At 42.9% G+C, this 20,459-nt stretch overlaps 1 protein-coding gene across 2 annotated transcripts; it reads right to left on the reverse strand.

Annotated features, from left to right (window-relative positions):
- Positions 1-889: 889 nt before the first annotated feature.
- On the reverse strand, positions 890-18,681 carry TMEM170A (transmembrane protein 170A). Of its 2 annotated transcripts, none has more exons than XM_084906787.1 (3): positions 18,348-18,681; positions 7,585-7,686; positions 890-4,044 (listed from the first exon to the last, which is right to left on the reverse strand). In XM_084906787.1, the coding sequence occupies exons 1-3, from the start codon at positions 18,481-18,483 to the stop codon at positions 3,914-3,916; spliced, it is 369 nt and encodes a 122-aa protein (XP_084762913.1). In that variant the 5' UTR covers positions 18,484-18,681; the 3' UTR covers positions 890-3,913. The 2 variants fall into 2 exon arrangements, with proteins under 2 accessions (XP_084762913.1, XP_084762912.1); XM_084906786.1 differs by having other exon boundaries at positions 7,516-7,686; positions 18,348-18,652.
- Between the last annotated feature and the right edge of the window lie 1,778 nt (positions 18,682-20,459).

Raw genomic sequence — 20,459 nt, forward strand, 5'->3', positions numbered from 1 at the left:
GGCCACCTTGTGGTGGCCATCTTGTGTCCATGAGGACAGCCATCTTTGACCACATGGGGGCAGCTATTGTGTGTTGGAATGATGGTCAATCTGCATATTTTTTATTAGATCGGATAGAGGCCTCATGCACAGGTGGGGGCCAGCTGGTTTGCCCTAAAGGGCAATCTTTTTTTTTTTTAATATATTTGTATTTATTTCAGAGAGGAAGGAAGAGGGGGAAATGAAAATATCAATGATAAAAATCATTGACCAGCTATCTCCTGCACGACCCCTACTCGGGTACAAGACTGTAACCCCGGCATATGCCCTGACCAGAAATTAAATCGTGACCTCCTGACTCATGGGTTGAGGCTCAACCACTGAGTCACTCTGGCTGGGCAGATCTTAAGGGCTTCTTGCTGAACTCTGTATATATCCTTTTGGGATGCTAAAAACGTTCGGTATCTTGATCTAAGCCACAGTCACTTAAATGTGTAAAATATGTAAAAATTCATCAAGCTAAGCATTTGTGTACTCACATCTTTGAACAAGAATTTTACCGTAAATTAATAAGAAGTTCTAACATAGCTAAACATATGTTATGTACTGTTATTAAAACAAACAAGAACTGCCTTAGCTGGTCTGGCTCAGTGGATAGTGTGTCAGCCTGCAGACCGAAGGGTCCCAGGTTTGATTCCGGTCAAGGTTGTGGGCTTGATCCCATTTGTGAGGTGTGCAGGAGGCAGCTGATCAATGATTCTCTCTCATCACTGATGTTTCTATCTCTCTCTCCCTCTCCTTTCCTCTCTGAAATCAATAAAAATGCATTTGGAAAAACAAGAACAAATTAGACAACTTTATTACAAAAGATTAAACTCATTGGCAACTGAAAAAGAAATAACAGTTCCAGTTCACAGAATTGAAAGTAATTCTTTATTGATAAACATTTATATCAGAATTAGAAATCAGTAGAAAAATACAATTTAAATAATTTTTCATCGTACAAAGATTTGATCATCTTGACTGTTGCAGTTAGTGAAATAATTAATACAAAAAGTTACGCTGATTTTAGTCACAACCAGCCAACAGAGTGCACAACAAGAAATGCAGGCACATAAGACGTTCTGCGTATAAACAGCTAATGGCACCAGGGCTTCACATTCCAGGAAATGGTTTCTTAGGGAAGGAAGGTTATATGCATTGCAGTTGTAATAAGAACTTAATTCAAACCAGAGCAGTCAGGAAGGGCATTGGAATCAAAAGCCAACATACAATTTAAAAAACTTAAACAACATAAGGAAGGGTTTAAAGGTAATTATTTGCATGAAACTTTGTCTCACTAGTTTGGAAATTTCCTAGGAAGTAATGTTTTGCTGCCAAAAAAAAAGTTAATAGCACAGACACACGTTTCTCTTGGAATATTCATTACACATTTAAATGTAGACTTAAATTTTCAGGAAATGCCTTTACCCCCAAACACCATTTTTAAAGAATCCAGAAATCAGTTTTTATGGTTGGGGGTGGTCGCCCTTCCCCGACATTAAAAAAAAAAAAAAGGAAAAAAAAAAGAAAGGAAAAGTGGATGCACAGCTAGGGGATGGAACGGTTGTATGTGTCTCTTAAGAAAGCCAGTTGGTAAAAATTCTTAAAAAACTATAGATAATAAAATAAAATGTTCAACACAAATGCCAATATTTTTTCTTCTGAGCAGCTACTCCCAAATAATTGTGTATTTGAGGTGAGAAACTTAAACACACAAGACAGTTTTGTTCTGAAAACATTTTAAGCTACAAAGCTCAATTTACATTAAATATATATACATATATTCACAGAAGAATGTTCACATACTGGGATAGAAGAAACATTCAATTTAAAGATATATTTTCTATTTGAAGTTTTTAAGAAGAGTGAATAATCAAAATATATGAAAACATGAAAGAAATGGAAACAGAAGATACCTTCCAAAATGCATTAATTTTTGTGTCGTGGCTCTAAAAGAAAAATAACCAAATTTAAATCATAGATCCATATGTTCAAAAATTAGTATTCTGCGAGTGAGGCCCACCAACCACTGGCCCACTTGTTTAATTTGTGAAATTCTACCCAAAAGAATGGTGTGTGAACACCACACTTTGATGGAGATGATTAAAATCACTTCTTACAATAAAGGCTACAACATCCCAAATTTCTGATACTGAACGGCTACTTTTCAAAATCACAGCTCCTTCAAATGAAAAACAATCTTTAAATAAAGACTACTTTAAACTTTAAAATTTGCTTGAAAGGATCTGAGCATTGGAGCGTAATCCTCATTCCAACTCTTCCTGTAATTTCCCACCTAGTCTGAGTATGTCACCATAATTTTGAAAAGTGGTCCTAATAACCTATTAGTTAAAAGAAAATGCCCAGTTAATTTCCGTGACCCCGTTGTAGTTTTTATCTTTGACTATCCCTAGTAAATTGGTCCTCCTAGCTATTTTTATTCAAAAGCCGGTCTTTAAGCAGAACAGACACAGTCGTGTATACATGACCTCATGGGCTGTCAGCCTTACTCTCACAATGAAAACTTTCCATTAGAAACTCAGACTTAATTATCAGAAGCTATTTTGAAAACAGGTTAACAACATTGATTGTATTCTATACAAAACAGTTTCAATGGTCAGGATCAAGTTAGACACTAATTTGCAATCCTTTCTGTTTTGAAGGTCACAGTTTTCAGGCCTTTTAATGAAGAAGAAAGTTAGGCAGTAGAAGAAATTTTAAATAGCTAAAATTGGATTTCAAAAAACTCAATATTTAACTCTCTTAAAGGACATAAATTCTCCAAAAGGAAAAATATAAAGGGCAAAGTAAAAGATATATTTGAAAATTAAACTTTAGGCACTTTCTGGGAGTGACACACAATACTGTAAAAATGGGCTGAAGACCCAGCACTAAGGATTTAAGAAGACTAAGTAGCTAATAAGAGAAATCAATAACCCTAATGCTAGTTTAAGCTGTACTTCTATAATTTTTCAAGAGCCAATAATAAGCAGTCAATAAAAACTATAACAGGATGTTTAAAGTATTTTTTTTTCTTTCTTTCTTTTTTTAATGTGCCTTAATGTCAAGAGTATCCTAACCCATTTGGCTTAGAATTTTCAACTTTAATTTAACCGAGTATGTTTCTAATTAAACCAAATAAAACTAATAGAATAAAAGTGATAGGAATAGGTGGTACTGGAATTCTGAAAAAAGTCTCAATTAGCTTATTTTGATAAAGTGTATAAAACAAATTCACATCTTTTAAGATATATTAAATAATCAGAGGTCAAGATTGTTATCCATAAAATGTCACATCATTCAGTAGTTATCTCCTTTGTTTAAAAAGAGTGGAATCAAAGTCACTGTTTGTATTCTAGATATTTTTCCCGTTTTATTTCCCAATTTTGTTCAAAGCTATACTCAACCAAAACCTATTTGGCACTTACTATCATGAAAATGTAGCAGAAAAAGAGCTTGCCAAATATTAATCATGATTAGATCAAATAAGATTTTTAGTACATTATGCTCTGCTCAGAAATAAACCAGTATTTTTCTAAAAAATGCAACACTGCATTTTCTCGCAGAATATTGTACATTTCAGTACGAAGATTGCAAACCCAGAAGCACCGTTGCCTTGGCTTTGGGTAAAGGTGTACCTGTAAAACTACTTATGTTAAATATCAAAACAAAATAAAACTTGATTTGTTTTGGTTGAGCACAATAGTCCAAAAAGAGCTTCAATTCCTCGGAGCTTCAAATGAAGGTAAATGCTGAGAGGCTATTCTTCACATACTTTTTCATCCAAGTTGCTTCCATTTATAGAACTAAGAAAATAGTGTTTTTCCCATATTTTGTTCTTTCAGAGGATTCTTTAAAACTTAGGTTCGAAGTCATAGTATAAGGGTGTATGCTACAGAGTAGCTAAAATCCGTAAAAAAGAGACCACCACTACACAAAACGTCTGTCCAGTGCCCAAGGTGAGGGCTTCGAATGGTATCATATCTTTTCCTGCTGCTCGGTATACTCCAGCGATTGCGGCACCTGTTCAAAAATTCAAGTGTTAAAAGAAAAATCAAGATCAATATAATCATGAAGCTATAGCACTTAAAATTCAACTGTAAGTAAAATGTTCCAGATTTTCACATTAAAATTTAAATATTATAGAAATGTTTTGTTTCTCCTATTCCTTTTGCTGACTAGCCTAGGTTTTAAGTATTCCTTATAAGGTTTGCAATTTAGTGACATATGCTTTTAAGTGTTGAGAAGTGACTCCTTAAAACCAAGAGTCTCCTGGACATAGTGAATAAAACCATCTGGAAGTCATAACCCAAATCACAAAGATTGCAATTTACACATGATCTGATTACAAACTCAAAAACTTCTCTTTATTCCCCATGCATTTAACAGGTACCTAATAAATTCTTGGCAATAAATGACAAAAAATTTTCTGTGTGAGACTAAGCAAGAAATATTTCAGGAGAAGCCACAGGGAATCCCCACTCCACTTTCTACTATGCTCAGAATTCCCTTCAGGAAATGGATGGAAGAGGGAAGAGAGGGTTACGAAAAGGAAGCGAGGACTCTAAGCCCATAAATTTATTAATTCAAAGGGTGTGAGGGAGGGATACTCAGGGATTCCTTTCCGTTCTCTATATCATTAGTTGTTTTTATTATGTTATTCACTATAACTCCCTAGAAACTGAGTATCTACTCAGGCACACATCTGAGTTGCTGAAGATACTCAGCATCTACCAAGAAAGTCAAGATTTGCCAAAGCCGGTTTGGCTCAGTGGTAGAGCGTCGGTCTGCGGACTGAAAGGTCCCAGGTTCGATTCCGGTCAAGGGTATGTACCTTGGTTGCAGGCATATCCCCAGTAGGGGGTGTGCAAGAGGCAGCTGATCGATGACTCTTTCTCATCGATGTTTCTAACTCTCTCTATCCCCCTCTCTTCCTCTCTGTAAAAAATCAATCAATAAAATATATTTTAAAAAAAAGCCGAAACCCGTTTGGCTCAGTGGTAGAGCGTCGGTCTGTGGACTGAAAAGTCCCAGGTTCGATTCTGGTCAAGGAAGGGCATGTACCTTGGTTGCGGGCACATCCCCGGTAGGGGGTGTGCAAGAGGCAGCTGGTCGATGTTTCTCTCTCATCGACGTTTCTAGCTCTCTATCCCTCTCTCCTCCTCTCTGTAAAAAATCAATAAAATATATATTTTAAAAATAAATAAATAAATAAATAAAACAGATCCAAAGTTCCCAATGACTCCCCCAAATGCTCCAAACAAAATTCTCAGTGTGTTCATTCAAATATTTATGTAATTCTATGTTTTGTAAGGTGTGATACCTATTTTCATAGTACACATGATCTAGTTGGGGACACAAGACAGAAACATAAGCATGAAAGAGATTTTGAATGATTCAAAACAAACAGTGTCTCAATCACATGTCCACACAGTTCATAAACGTGGTTTGAATGTATATTAACATGTTTTAAGAAGAAGAACAATATTAACCAATTGCCTGTGTTGCTTCTCTGGAACATTTATGACTTTGAAATGCCCACCTCCAGTAGCAGTGCATACAATACTGTGCTGCTAACATCTGAGAGGCACATGCTTCATTGGGCCCCTTTATAATTTAGCTCCAAAAAAGGTGGCTGGGTAGAAAGAAGCCAAAGCAACTTGAACTGGGCCCTAAAGTGGGATTTCGATGATGAAGATGGGAAGAAAGGAAAAGCTTATACAAGGAACAACAACATGAGAAGGAAACAGAGACTCTAGGCATAAAATCTTAAAGACAGAAATAAATATGACATTTATTGCATAATTACTATGCATTAGTATGTTAAATACTTTATATATACACATTATTTCATTTAAAATATATTTTATTGATTTTTTACAGACAGGAAGGAAGAGGGATAGAGATTAGAAACATCAATGAGAGGAACATCGATCAGCTGCTTCCTGCACGCCCCCTACTGGGGATGTGCCTACAACCAAGGTACGTGTCCTTCACGTGAATCGAACCTGAGATCCTTCAGTCGAGAGGCCGATGCTCTATCCACTGAGCCAAACCGGTCAGGGCCACATTATTTCATTTAATCAGCACACAGCATATGAGGTGGGCAGTGTTTACCCCTGTTTTACTGAAGAGAAATCTGAACCAGGTCTTCAGAGCCAGTACTCGTCAGGAAACTGGAGCAGAGGGTCTCTGAAGACAACTGGTACAGTTAAAAACATTGGGTAAGGCCTGTTACGGAAATTCCTTTCTGCAGACAGGAGAAAACTGGCCTCCTTCCTGTGCTCTCACAGAGGTTTCACCATTTACAGAACACAGAGAAAAGAGGCCACTTTGTCCCCAAAGCCCCCTCAAGTCAAAGAGACAAAGGGAGATTTCTGCTTGAAGCTCAAGGTTTAAATTCACAGGGGAAATAAAGTTACAAGTTAGTAGGAATATCATGTTTCTATTTTTTAAGAATATACTTATGTTTTACATGTATAACCAAAAGAAAGTCTGAAAGTATATACCCAAATGCAAACTGTGGTTATCATGTAGGGATGTGGAAATAGATGATATTTATTTTTGCTTTCTTATACTTCATAATTTATATAAAATATACATGTTATTTCTATTTAATTACGAGCTTTAAATATTTAAACTTATTCTCATCCCTGTGACATGAGAAAAGCCAAGAAAAAAACACAGGTAAAAATAATTTGTAATGTAAATGTTACTCCATTTTTTAAAAATATATTTTATTAATTTTTTACAGAGAGGAAGGGAGAGAGATAGAGAGCTAGAAACGTCGATGAGAGAGAAACATCGACCAGCTGCCTCCTGCACACCCCCTACTGGGGATGTGCCTGCAACTAACGTACATGCCCCTGACTGGAATCGAACCTGGGACCTTTCAGTCCGCAGACCGACGCTCTACCACTGAGCCAAACCGGTTTCAGCAGTTACTCCATTTTTTATTCAGAAAGTCCTGAGAGGAAAAAAATAACCAGGTCCTTTTTAAAACAAGAATTCTTGTCATTGGAAGTATTCTTCCATCTTTAAAGTAACCAACTACCAAATGGAAGTAATTAATCATCCTTCCACGCTATCAGTCAGTGACAGCTAATGAGGAAGGACCAATAGCTTCCAAAATATCTTTCTTTTGCTGGGGACCTTTGTCAGATGTACCTCACAAAGCTTAGCACGGCTTCCCTGAAGCCAGCAAGAGGAAACCTGACTCAGGAACTCAAAGATATTAGCCAAACATGGGGGCCTGAGGGTGAGGGGAAAAAAAATACAGCCCTGCTAACGTGGCTCAGTGGTTGAGTGTTGACCTATGAACCTTAAGGTCATGGTTGGAGTCCATGGTTCAAAATCAATAAAAATATATTTTTAAAAAATACATTTTTAAAAAGGACCTGTGGTTAAAGACCATTCTTCATCCTACTCAGACATATTTCTAAATTGACTAAGTCATATGAAATATTTTGACTGATATTTTAATGTCTAACATACTTGTCAAGATTCCAGCAGAAATTGGTCCCACGATGCCCATCAACAGGATGCCTACAGACATGAACCTACCATATTTGTGATGTCTGAGGGTGAAGAGGGCCAGCAGTCCAGCGGGGACGTGGAAGAAGAGAGAAGACACCAGTGCCCAGAGGAACACACCATACCACATCTCTACAAGGGAAAGCAAAGGAAGGTCACAAGTCACTGCCTCTCCCAGTGCAGTCATCACAAAGGGTGGCCATTATACCCAGTCAGCCACTCTCAAAGCCATTCAGTTGCAATGCAGGTTCATCAGTCAGGTATCTAAATATTGATGGTTTTAGAGGGACCAGCAAACTACAGCCACCACATGAAGTCTTACTGGAACAGAGCCATGCCCATTCATTTAAGTCTTGTCTATGGCTGCTTTCAAGCTACAGAAGAGGAGCTGAAACAGTGACAGGGACCACATGGCCTACAAATCCCAGGATATTAACTAGCTGGCTCTTCACAGAAAAATTTGACCAATCCCAGATAAACGATCCCCACAGATTGGAAAACTGCCCTAAATAATGTCCCTCCCATAAGAAGTTACAAGCGTAAATTCATTGACAGTTCATTGCAATCAATGCCTGTTGCTTTTTTATTATTCAGTCTCCTAAACTGGAAAGCTATCTATAATAATAAAAGCGTAATATGCAAATCGAATGAAAGGCCTAACAGCAGAAGACTGTCTGGACAAGCTTCCGGATGAACCCAGGGTTGCAAGGGCCGAGGCAGCTGCTGTGGCTGCAAGCGCTGAGCCCCTTGCATGAATTTAGTGCATCGGGCGGACCTCTAGTACAATTATATTCATTCCACAATCATTTTCAAGACAGTGCAATAAATATTAAGCCACTACCTCCTTTTAGAATATCAAAGCTCTCTCTCTTTTTTTAATCTTCACCTTAAGAGTGAGGATTTTTTTCCTTTTTTTTTTTTTTTTTTAGAGTGAGAGTAGAAAGGAGGGGAAGTGGGAGGCAGGGGGAAAGAAAGAGAGAGAGGAAGAGGAGAGAAACATAGTTGTGAGAAACATCGACTGGTTGCCTCTCACACGTACACCCTGATGGGGATATGAGGTGGGGTGGGGTGGGGGAGGGAACTGAACCTGCAAGGGAGGTACATGCCCTTGACCTGGAATTGAACCTGCAAGCCTTCTGTGCGTGAACAACAGCAGCCAGGGCCAGAATCTAACTACATATATAAAAGGCCAGGTGTCCATCCATCTGACCAGTAGCTATGAAGCACAATGACCACCAGGGGGCAGACGCTCAGTGCAGGAGCTGCCAAGAAGCTCGCTGGCCATTTAAAGATAAACGGCACCACGGACCTGGCAACGACAAAGCAACACTCGTCTTCCCCTAAGTGGGACACAGGCCCGCCACCACCCCACCAAATCACAGCCAACTCTGCCAGGACCCCATGGTGCAAAATGCGGCCCACAGCCCAGCCCGGAAACGGCTGCCGTGGGCGCCGGGTAATGATGTCACATAGCGATGCCCGCTTCCTCTCCCTAGTGACTGGCCTCCTTGGAGTTTCTTCAGCCCAGAAACCCAACTTACTTTACAGCCAGGTGCAAACATTTCATGTACATTTACTAATTTTCTTTCATCTCTGACACTTCCATTATAGAGAAAGGGCGAATAGCAATATTAAAATATTTCTTCTAATTATTTCCCTTTCAATGTGTATGAATACGTGCACCAGGTCACTAGTTGTTTTATAACATTGTTGAAACTGGTCTATTAGTATTTGGATTGATGTTTGTTTGTTGCGAATTCTATAAAAATACGTTAAATCATGAAATATGGAATATAAAGTAATTAAATAGTGGTGTCCCAACTTTAAAAATTAAATACGTGACATAAAAATAATACCTACGTAGTATATAAAAAATATATATTTACTAACTACCGCCCTTCCTCTACAAAGAAAAAAACCTTTCCAGTCAACAGCGTTGATCAGAAATTGCGGGCAGGACTCTGAATCCTCGGTTTGAGTCCTGTCCTCTTCGGAAGCAAACCTACATTTTCCAGGTGTGGGCCGGGAGCTCTTCTTGCTTCCAGTGCCCAGGAGACTGGCCCTCTTCCTGGCAGCAGTTCCAGATGTTTCACTGTCTGGGTCTAGATGCTGCTTCTCCCCAATAAAAGTGCACCCAGTAGAGCTCTGACACTCACAAGTCCCTCCTGCCCGGGCAGCTTCTGCTGCACCCTGGCTCTGTGAGAGCAATCTAGCCCCCAGCCTAACGCCCCCTTGTACGCCACCCCACCGTTAGCTCATCCCCAAGATACGGTACAGTGCCATGCAATTCCCTTCCAAAGCAGGTAACCCATCTTACATCCCGTAGTCCTTCCCGGACTCTGACCTCCATACCACCGCCCAGTGTACACCTCAGTTATGCGAAGGCTGGAGGAATACCACTGCCCCGGGGTGGACAAATGGGATTGCAAATCTGCCTCCAACATGCAGAGCAGTTGCCATGCTGGCCGCTGGCTGCCACCACTGACCTGACACTGCTCTGGGGTCCTGTTGGAGCTCCCCAAATGTTAAAGATGAGCACTGCTTTCTGCAGCAACTCACCGGGCTGGCACCTGGCTTCTTACTGGCTGCCACATAACCATCAGGGAGGGGAAGCCTAGATTTGCCAGAGACATTCTAAGTTAACATCTATAAAAGTGGGTCTAGCCAAAACCGGTTTGGCTCAATGGATAGAGCGTCAGCCTGCTGACTGAAAGGTCCCAGGTTCGATTCCGGTCAAGGGCATGTACCTTGGTTGCGGGCACATCCCCAGTGGGGGGTGTGCAAGGAGCAGCTGATCGATGATTCTCTCTCATCGATGTTTCTAACTCTCTATCTCTCTCTCTTCCTCTCTGTAAAAAATCAATAAAATATATATATTTTTAAAAATGGGTCTGGACACTTAGGTGTGCTACCCAACTGCTATGGGCTGAACGTGCTCCACCAAAATTCATCTATTGAAACTCTAATCTAATAATACTGTAGCCTAAGGAGAGGAAAAAGGATCTCTCCCTCTCTCCCTGCCATGTGAGGACACAGCAAGAGGTGACCCAAGAGGGCCCCGCCACCACACAACCATGCTGGCACCCTGGTCTTAGACTTCCAGCCGCCAGGGCTGAGAGACAATAAATGTCTGTTATTTAAGCCACTCGGTCTGTGGTATTTTGTAACAGCAGACTAACTCACCAACACTCGCCTGGGCCCTCTCTGGAGCACAAGACCTGCCCAAGGGGACCTGCTAGACTACCAAACCACCCTGAAAATTTCTTAAAAGCTGAAAGGCCTTTGGCAAAACACGGTCTGGCATAGCAGGTCAGCACCTCCGAGTTTCTGAGGGGGAAGCACGCTGCCCTCTCCTGCAACCCTAAGCTACATCCATTAGCTACCTCAGTTTTTATAGAGTGTTTACATGTTTTATATAGTGCCACTTAAATCACTGTATGCAGAAAAAACGGTTTTATTATATTAGATGAGTGGTTTAGAAAACACTTTTCGGATGGCTGGATTATAGGACTAATAGCAAAGGCAAACCCCAATCAATAAAACACTTAAAAAAAACACACTAAGTGATTTCCCTTTAATCTACTGCACCTTAATTTGTTCTCTTTAATAGCCATTTATTGATTGTCATACAGTACTTTTTATTTCCCTGGCTCAACATACTCAAAAACCTTTGTCTATATATATCTCAGTATTTCCTTGTTCACGATTTAAATCAAGTGCATTATCATCAGCTTTGTTTATTTTGGCAGCTAAAGTCACATCACTTCCTGAAGTTGAAGTATAAATCTGATAGTCTATAATAAAAGATTATAAGGGGAAATCAGATTAAGCACTGGTGACAAATGGGCCCCAAAGATGTCTACATATTTATCCCCAGAACTTGTGTGCGGCAAAAGGGAGTTTGCAAGTATGATGAGATTAAGCATCTTGAGAGGTTAGCCTGGATTTTCCAAGTGGGCCTAATATAATAACAGGATCCCTATAAGAGGAAGGCAGGAAAGTCAGAGGCAGAGAGATTTGAAGATACTAAGGCTTTGCCGAAACCGGTTTGGCTCAGTGGATGGACTGAAAGGTCCCAGGTTCGATTCCCGTCAAGGGCATGGGTGTACATTGGTTGTGGACACATCCCTGGTAGGGGGTATGCAGGAGGCAGCTGGTCGATGTTTCTGGCTTTTTATCCATCTCCCTTCCTCTCTGTAGAAAATCAATGAAATATATTTTTAAAAAAGATACTACCGGCTTTAAAGATGGAGGAAGAGGCCAAGAGCCAAGGCTTTCAGGTGACCTCTAGAAGCTGGAAGTAAGGAAACCAAGTCCTCCGAGAGCCTTTAAAAGGAACACAGAACTGCTGACCTATTTTGGACTTCTGATCTCCAGAACTATAAAATGATAAGTCTTTGTTGTTGTAAAACACTGAATTTGGGATAAATTGTTACAGTGGCAACAACACTAAGAGTTTATTCATTCAACAAATATTTATTTAGCCCATTCCAAATGCCAGGCACTTCAGTGAAAAGAAAAACAGCATAAAAAGATAAATATTTCTACCTATAACTTACTATTTTTATTTTAAAAAATATTTTTAAAATTGATGGAGCCTCCATAAAAAGCCAAAAGTGCAGAATTCAGAGAACTCCTGGCTGGGTAAACACATGTCCATGCTGGGTGGATGGACCACTGCAAATCCACAGGGACAAACGCTCCTTCTAGACCTCACCCTTGTATCTCCTTCGTCTGGCGTTTACCTGTACCCTTTAATATCCTTTGTAATAAACTGGTAATCTAGCAGTAAACTTTTTCTGAGTTCTGTGAGCTGCTCTAGAAAATTAATCAAATGGAAGGGGCGTTAGGAACCTCTGTTTTATAGCCAGTCAGTCAGAAGTACACACGATAACCTGGACTTTTGATTGTATCTAAAAGTGGGGGGTGGGCAAACTACGGAGGATCCAAGATGGCTGCACAGGCAAACACCTAACCGCAGCTGCACACATCAATTTCAATAAAATACAACTAAAATATAAAATGGACATTGCCCAGAGCTACAGAAAGTCGACTGACTGAAAATTCTACAACAAGAAGGAAAGAGAAAACCAGAAGGAAAATCAGAGGAGCTGTAAAAGCCTAAGGTACGGAGACATGCTGCACGCGCAAGGAGAGGACGGAGCCGGAGAGGAGGGGGAGGCTGAGTTCCTTGCTGGCGTTCCCTAGCAGGAAGGAAATAAAAGCCCCGGACTGGGCTGAACCCCAGACCCGACAGCGCTGAACCCCAGTTCTAGGCCAGTCCCTGGGGACCCAGCCTCAAACAGAGGGAGACGGGGCTGAGAGGTGGAATCCCAGGGGAGCAGAGAAAAGCAGAGCCCCCGGAGTCGCGCACATTGCGCGCAGAGGACGGTCTGTTGACTCTGATGCTAGACTGCCCTAGCGGGAAGGAGACAAAAGCTCCAATCTGGGAAGAACGCGATGAGGAGCGGGAGCTGCTGCCGGGCACCAGCAAGCTGGGCGCCAGCAAGGAGCCAGGCGACAGGGCCCCTGGGGGGGAGGTGCCGCTGGCCCCTCGACCGCTGATCACGGGCCACAGAGCCGAGGCCGGGGGCTGCTTCCTGGGCGGCGCCGACCCCGGCAACAGGCTGAAGCCGTGCAGAAGGCCGCGGAGAACAAAGGGATGCCGCAGGCCAGCCTGCTGAGCTTCCAAGACGAAGAGGAAGAAACCGAAGAAGTTTTCAATGTGAAGAAATCAAGTTATAGCAAAAGATAGTAAAATTACTTAAGAAAGAATAAAAAGAAGATCTTGAAAAATCGAAGATTAAGACAGAACTCAACTCAGCAGCCAACACTGCAACATAAATGCATTTAAAAAAAAAAAAAAGACAGAATGTTGGAGCAGCGGCAACAAGGCCCAGAGCAGTGGCAGCTGAGCCCGGAGCAGCAGCAGCCAGGCTCCGGAGCAGCAGCAGCCAGAACCAGAACAGCAGCAGCCAGGCCCGGAGCAGCCAGGCCTGAACCAGAACAGCAGCAGCCAGGCCGGAACATCCAGGCCTGGGGCACCCGGGCCCAGAGCAGCCGGGTCGGGAGCAGCCAGGCCGGAGCAGCTGGGCTGGGAGTGGCCAAGCCCGGAGAGGCCAGGCCCGAAGTGGCTGGGCCCAGAGCAACCGGGTCGGAAGTAGCCAGGCCCGGAGCAGCAGCATCCAGGCCCGGAGCAGCTGATTGTGAAGCGGACCAGAGCAACAGAGGCCAGGCCCGGCCGGGCCCAGAGCAGCTCGCTCCTCGCCCGCCCATGCCCCAGGGCTGCTTCTCAGACATGGCTGGAAACTTTTGGGGGAACTTGAGGGTCTGCTGAATCAAGTGATGAAGGCTTAGATCTGGATGTGCTGAGTTGTTATAGCGCTGGGGTGTTGATCTGTGAGTGCCTGTGTGGGGTCTGGATGAGGTTGGTTGATCTATTTGGAGGTGTCTTTTGTGTGAAGTGTATCCTTGGGCATGTGGAGGTATTATTGATTTCTTAAGTAAGCTCCTATTTAGGAGTCTCTGAGCCTGCTGCGCCCTGCCCAGAATACTCTTCTCCCAACAGCCATGGGGATCACTCCTCACTTCCTTCAGATTTTGGTTCCATGGCATTTTCAGAAAGGCCTTCCAACCTTCTGTAAAATAAGGTTCCACTTGGACACACAAGACCCGACACTTACTATCTCCCTATCATGCCCCATATTCGCCACCAGCTGTTCCTTTCCACACTTTTAAATGTTGTTTATTTCTTTTCTCTCGCCCCCTAGAATGAAAGCTCCTTTGTTTTGTTCACTACCACGTCTGTACTTGGTGCCTAAAAAACAATAGGCATCCTACAGGCACTGAGTAAATATTTGTTGACTAAGTGAATAAATAACTGCTCCAAGTGTGACCCATTTTTGATCCCAGAACACCAACAACCCAATATTATTCTATTTTAGTTTAATTATCACAAGATACACTTTGACATTGATTTTTAATGGAATTCATGTGCTCAGAAAGTTAATGTCATTCTTGATATAAAGAAAAGGTCTGCCTTTCTTGGCATTCAGATTTTTTTTTCAAATGGCAACAACAAAAGAAAACTGAACAACTCAGAATAAGGAAGGTTAGGCAGAAATCTAAATGGTTAAATTGCAAATGCAGGTTTAAAAACTAATTTTAAAACTTCCTGATAGTGATAAACCACAGAATATTTCAGAGCAATGATTTTGCCATATTGAGTTGCCATAAAATCAAAGTAACCTTCTCAGCGGGGCCAAAATAGGAACTATTTCAGATCCTGGTCAATGAATGAAATTCACTGTCAGCAAGCTCAAATTTCATGCATCTATTGCATCCATCATTCCAACTAAAAATGAGACACAGCAGGGAGGGTATTTCCTCATCACATTCTGATCAACTTGAGGTACATTCAAGTGAACACCCCAGCCCAGAGCCTGCACTTTGCCAAATGTGTACAGGCATCTCCTGTTTTTAAAAGTTCACTTTCTGCTCTAGCCAGTTTGACTCAGTAGATAGAACATCAACCTGTGGACTGAAGGGTTCCACGTTCGATTCTGGTCAAGGGCACATACGTAGGTTGCAGGCTCAATTCCTGGCCCTGGTGGGGACATGTGCAGAATGATTCTCTCTCTGTGTCTCTCCCCTCCCTTCCACTCTCTCTAAAAATCAGTGGGAAAATATCCCCAGGTGATAAACATAAAAAGCACAAAATAAATCAAGATAAAGCACAGTTGCTCACAGACAGTTCAAAACTATGAGGACTTGATGCTGAGTATAGTTCCTGGGGAAGGAACTTGGTGTGGCCACTTGCTGCTCCTGGTGTGTGCTACCTGCAATAAGGGCTCACTGCAATTATTGCTGAATACTATTTTTGCTTTTTGTCCTTTTTTTTGGAAGAGTGAAAATCCTCTTTGAATTTTTTAGACTAGTGAAAACAGTACTAATGTAGGTCTTTCGTCCAAGCAAAGTGGCAGAAAGTGAACTTTTGTAGTGTTTTTAAAAATATATATTTTATAAAAATATATTTATTGATTTTTTACAGAGAGGAAGGGAAATGGATAGAGAGTCAGAAACATCGATGAGAGAGAAACATTGATCAGTGGCCTCATGCACACCCGCTACTGGGGATGTGCCCGAAACCAAGGAACATGCCCTTGACCGAAATCAAACCTGGGAACTTTCAGTCCGCAGGCGTAAGCTCTATCTTCCTCCCCCTCTCCCTTCCTCTCTGAAATCAATAAAAATATATTTTAAAAATTACTAAAGTTCCCCCTGGCGTGTTTCTCAGTGGTTAGAGTGTTGCCCCTCGCACCAAAGGGTTGCAGGTTCCATCCCCAGATCAGTGTGCAGGAGGCAACCAATTGGTGTCTTATGTCTCTCTCCCCGTCCCTTCCACTCTCTCTAAAAATCAATGGAAAAATATCCTTGGGTAAGGGGGGAAAAAAAGATCAAGGGATTAAGGTACCCTTACAATGGAGAGATCTGATAAACACCGTTTCACCAGACGTTCTATGTCTCCTGATATGATGCACTGGGATGTGGATAACATCACCTGTGAGGTAGTAGGCCGACCAAAACTGTTTAGTCTGAATGTAATGATTTAGAAACAATTAGATAAACTTAGACTGTGGGACAAACTGAGACACAATTAGCCTGGATTCCTCAAAAATGTCCATCTCAAGAAACTGAAACAAAGATGAAAGAACTATTCTAGATTCAACCAGACTCAACAGACATGACAACTAAATGCAATGTGTGATCCTTGACTAAATCCTAATTTTTTTTTAAAGTAAAAAATAAGGTCCATACATTAGGTAATATTCTATCAATGTTAAATTTCTTGGGTGTGATATAGAATTTTTTGGCTATGATATAAAATGTCCTTGTTTTAGCCGAAACCAGTTTGGCTCAGTGAATAGAGCATCGGCCTGAGGACTGAAAGGTCCCGATTCAATTCCGGTCAAGGGCATGTACCTTGGTTGAGGGCACATCCCCAGTAGTGGGTGTGCAAGCGGCAGCTGATCGATGATTCTCTCTCACGATGTTTCTAGCTCTCTATCCCTCTCTCTTCCTCTCTGTAAAAAGTCAATAAAATATATTTTTAAAAATAAAAAAAATAAATAAAAATAAAAGCAAATAAGAGATCCATAGGCATTAAGTGCCATCATTGCTGTAACTTCCTTTCAAATGGCCCTGCAGAAAGTAAAAACTTTATGTATACACCATTTATAGGAAGCAAAAGAACCTAAATACGAATAACAAATCTCAGTCACGGGTATATGGGTATTTGTTATACTATTATTTCCATTTTTCAGGTTTGAAAATTCTCAAAATAAAGAGCTGGGGAAATAAGAGGGGGAAAAAACAAACTAATCTGGTCCTGTAGTGCCTGCCTCCAGACTGCATGGACATTTCATTTTGGGGGCAGGGTCTCCAGAATGCCATATCAGCGCTGTCAGTGGGAACCCAGGCCCTTTGGGGCGCGATTACAAGCTAACACCTGCATGGGCCCCATTACCGGCTGTTTCTCAAACCTGTCCGCGAAGACCCTGGAAAGGTAATACACGGCAAGTCCCCGGTGTCCACAGAATGGCGCCTGGCAGTGGCTGCCCAGTGGATGAAAAAACAAAACAAAACAAAAATCACAGATGCCTTGTTTATAACCAGTCAGTAATCCAATCCTCCTTCCTCTGCAGGGCTCTGGCCTCATTCTCGCTTTCTCTGCTAAAGGCCAAGTATCGGCTTAGCTGGGAGCCCGACCTCAGCCTTCAGCCGCCAGCTAGCGTTCTGTCATCTTACCCTTAAAGCTCCAGCACACAGGAATCCCGCTCTCCCCTCGCGACCTTTCCCAAGTAATTTATCCAATCTTTTGGATAGCTATTTATTTTATTTTAATTTTTTTTTAGGAAATCCTTTTTAAAATATATTTTTATTGATTTTTAAAAATATATATATATATTTTATTGATTTTTTTACAGAGAGAAAGGGAGAGAGACAGAGAGTTAGAAACATCGATGAGGGAGAAACATCCATCAGCTGCCTTCTGCACACCCCTTACCGGGGATGCGCCTGCAACCAAGGTACATGCCTTGACTGGACTCGAACCTGGGACCCCTCAGTCCGCAGGCCGACGCTCTATCCACGGAGCCAAACCGGTTTCAGCACGGATAGCTACCTTGTATCTTGTATTATAAATAAGAAAAACCCTCCTGTCGGGAGAAGGCCCGGGGTGGGGGGTGGAGGGAGGGGTGAGCAGAGTTAAGAAGAAGCTGAGCCAAAGGTGCCCAACACGTGAGCGAGCGGGAGCCTCGGCAACAAGTCTCCGGAAGGGATTCCTAGAAAGAGGAGCTGGCGGGGCGGGGCGGGGGTGCGAGCCCTCAGCGGGCACCCTCCCGGCGAAGGGGGCAGCCTGGCCCTGACACAAAGGCAGGGAGAGCCCTGACCGCCCCTCCGCCCGGCCAGGCGCATCCCGGAGGGGATGACCGCCTCCGGGGCTCTTGTCGAGTTCGAGTCTGAAGGAGGGCGAATGGAAACTCCAAAAAAGCGATCCTGGTGGGGGTGCTGGCCCAGCTCCCTTCCTTCACCGACCGGGACCCCCGCGGCCGCGCCCTCCGAGGGGCGGCGGCGGGAGGGAGCGGCCTGAGGGGGTCCGCCCGGCAGGAGCTCCCCGGCTCTGGGCCGAGGGAGCGGGACCCTCCCCCGCTGGAGAAGGACAACAGCCCCCGGATCTCGGGCCGGGGGGACCCCGTGTGCACGCGGAGGGGAAAGGCGCGGCACGCAGGTACCTGGGAAGGAGCAGAGGGAGGTGGCGTTGGGGCACAGCGTCCCGTTGCCCACCCGCGGGACGAGCCTCAGGCTGAGGATCTGCTGCAGGAGCCCGGCCGAGCCCTCGCTGCTGCCGCCGCTCCCCTCGGGCTCCATCCCGCCGCCATTCACCGCAGAGGGACGGGGCAGAGCGTCCGCAGGGTCGCCGCCGCAGTGGCTCGCTCGCTCGCTCTGACAGTCGGCTCTGCTCTCCCTTTCGCCGCCGCCGCCGCCTCGGCGTCACCTTCGGCCGGGGTCCTCTTCCTCCTACTCCAACGGCGCCGTCGAGTGATGGTCGCTCCCTCCAATCAGAGCGCGCCGCCGAGGGCGGGGGGCGGGACGAAAGTTGTCCCCGCCCCCCACGTTGCGTAAGGCTCACCGAGACACCGCACCCACGCAAAGACGCCCCCTACTGGAAAGTCTATCCGTGCTCCAGCTGGGCGCGCTCCGCTTTGCCCTTCTCTGCAGCGCCACCTAGAAAGAAGTACTAGGGGAATTGTATACGTCCCAGCTGACCAGGATGTATTATAGATTTAAAGCGAATGAAGCGGGTAGGGGAGGTTGATTAATTGGAGGAAAAGGAGACAAATTAAAAAAATAAAAAATATATAAAAAAAAGGATCTGGCAATGAGGATAAGATAGTTCAGCAACAAAGTGAGGGAAGCTGGGAGACAATGCAGCAATAACTTCAATATTTTGAGGGGAAATTATTTTATTTTGAAATTTTAATTTACTTTACTTTAAATTTTAAAAGCCTTATGTAGTAAATACATAATATTTTCCTTCTAATTCAAGATTATTAGCAAGATTGTTTTTAGAGCTCCCTCTTGAAAGCATTTGTTTTGGAAGCTGTTTTGATACCATTTCTCCAACACTACAACTGGGATTTGGCCTTAAATCAAGAAACTTTTCTAGCCCTAACTGGTTTGGCTCGGTGGACTGAAGGATCCCAGGTTTGATTCAAGTCAAGGGCACATGCTCTGGTTGCCAGCTTGATTCCCAGTAGCCAGACAATGATTCCCTCTCATCATTGATGTTTCTATCTCTCTTTCCCTCCCCATCTGAAATCAATAAAAGTATATTTTAAAAAAAAACTTTTCTAAAACAAAAATAGTAAGTATAAAAAAGTCATGAAATATTTAAGAATGCTGTCTTTTGGTACATTTGCCAGACTAGCAGAATATATAAGTGGAAGAAACCAATTACTGCCCAGTGGCTGAGCATCGAATTAGTAACCAGGAGATCAGAGGTTCAATTCCCGGTCAGGGCACATGCCCAGATTGCGGGCTTGATCCCCAGCGTGGGGCGTGCAGGAGGCAGCCAATCCGTGACTCTCTTTATCATGGATGTTTCTCTCTCTCTTCTTCTCCCTTCCTCTCTCAAATCAATACAAATATTTTTAAAAAGAAACCAATTACCCGTGTTTCCCCGAAAATAAGACACCCTCCGAAAATAAGACCTAGCGCAACTTTGGGAGAAAAAATTAATATAAGACACTGTCTTATTTTCGGGGAAACAGGGTACTTGAAGGCAATATAATAGTCAATCTGTACTACATTAGGAAATGTTATCCTTCTTTAAAAAATATTGTTAAATTTATTTGAGAGACAGAGAAAGGGGGAGGGGAGAGAGAAACATCCATGTGAGAGCCAGACATGGATCGACTGCTACAATCCAGGCATGTGACCTGACTTCCCATGCACAGGATGATGCCCAACCAACCAAGCCACACTGGTCAGGGCAGAAATGTTATCTTGAACTTTTGAACTTGAATTTTTATCCACAGTCAAATTGTAGATTGAGAAGTTAAAAAAAAAAACATTTAGACTTTCAGGACTCAGAAAATATGTTTCATGGGCCCTAAGGGAGCTGAGTATATACCTCCAGTGAAGTTAGAGTGATAACCAAGAAAGAGGAAAACGTGCAATACAAGAAATGGTAGATTTAACCAGGAGGGTTAAACTGACTTCTGTGTACTAACTAGTCCTAGCAGCCACCTGACCAGATTGGAACCGAAAGAAGAGTGTCCTCGGGAAGAATAATGCAATTGATTTCAAGCTATAGACAAAGTAGTTAAGAAGCTCAGATAAAA

This window comes from Pipistrellus hanaki (assembly GCF_964339955.1).
Source record: "Pipistrellus hanaki genome assembly, chromosome: 15".
In the NCBI taxonomy this organism is placed as follows: Eukaryota; Metazoa; Chordata; class Mammalia; order Chiroptera; family Vespertilionidae; genus Pipistrellus; species Pipistrellus hanaki.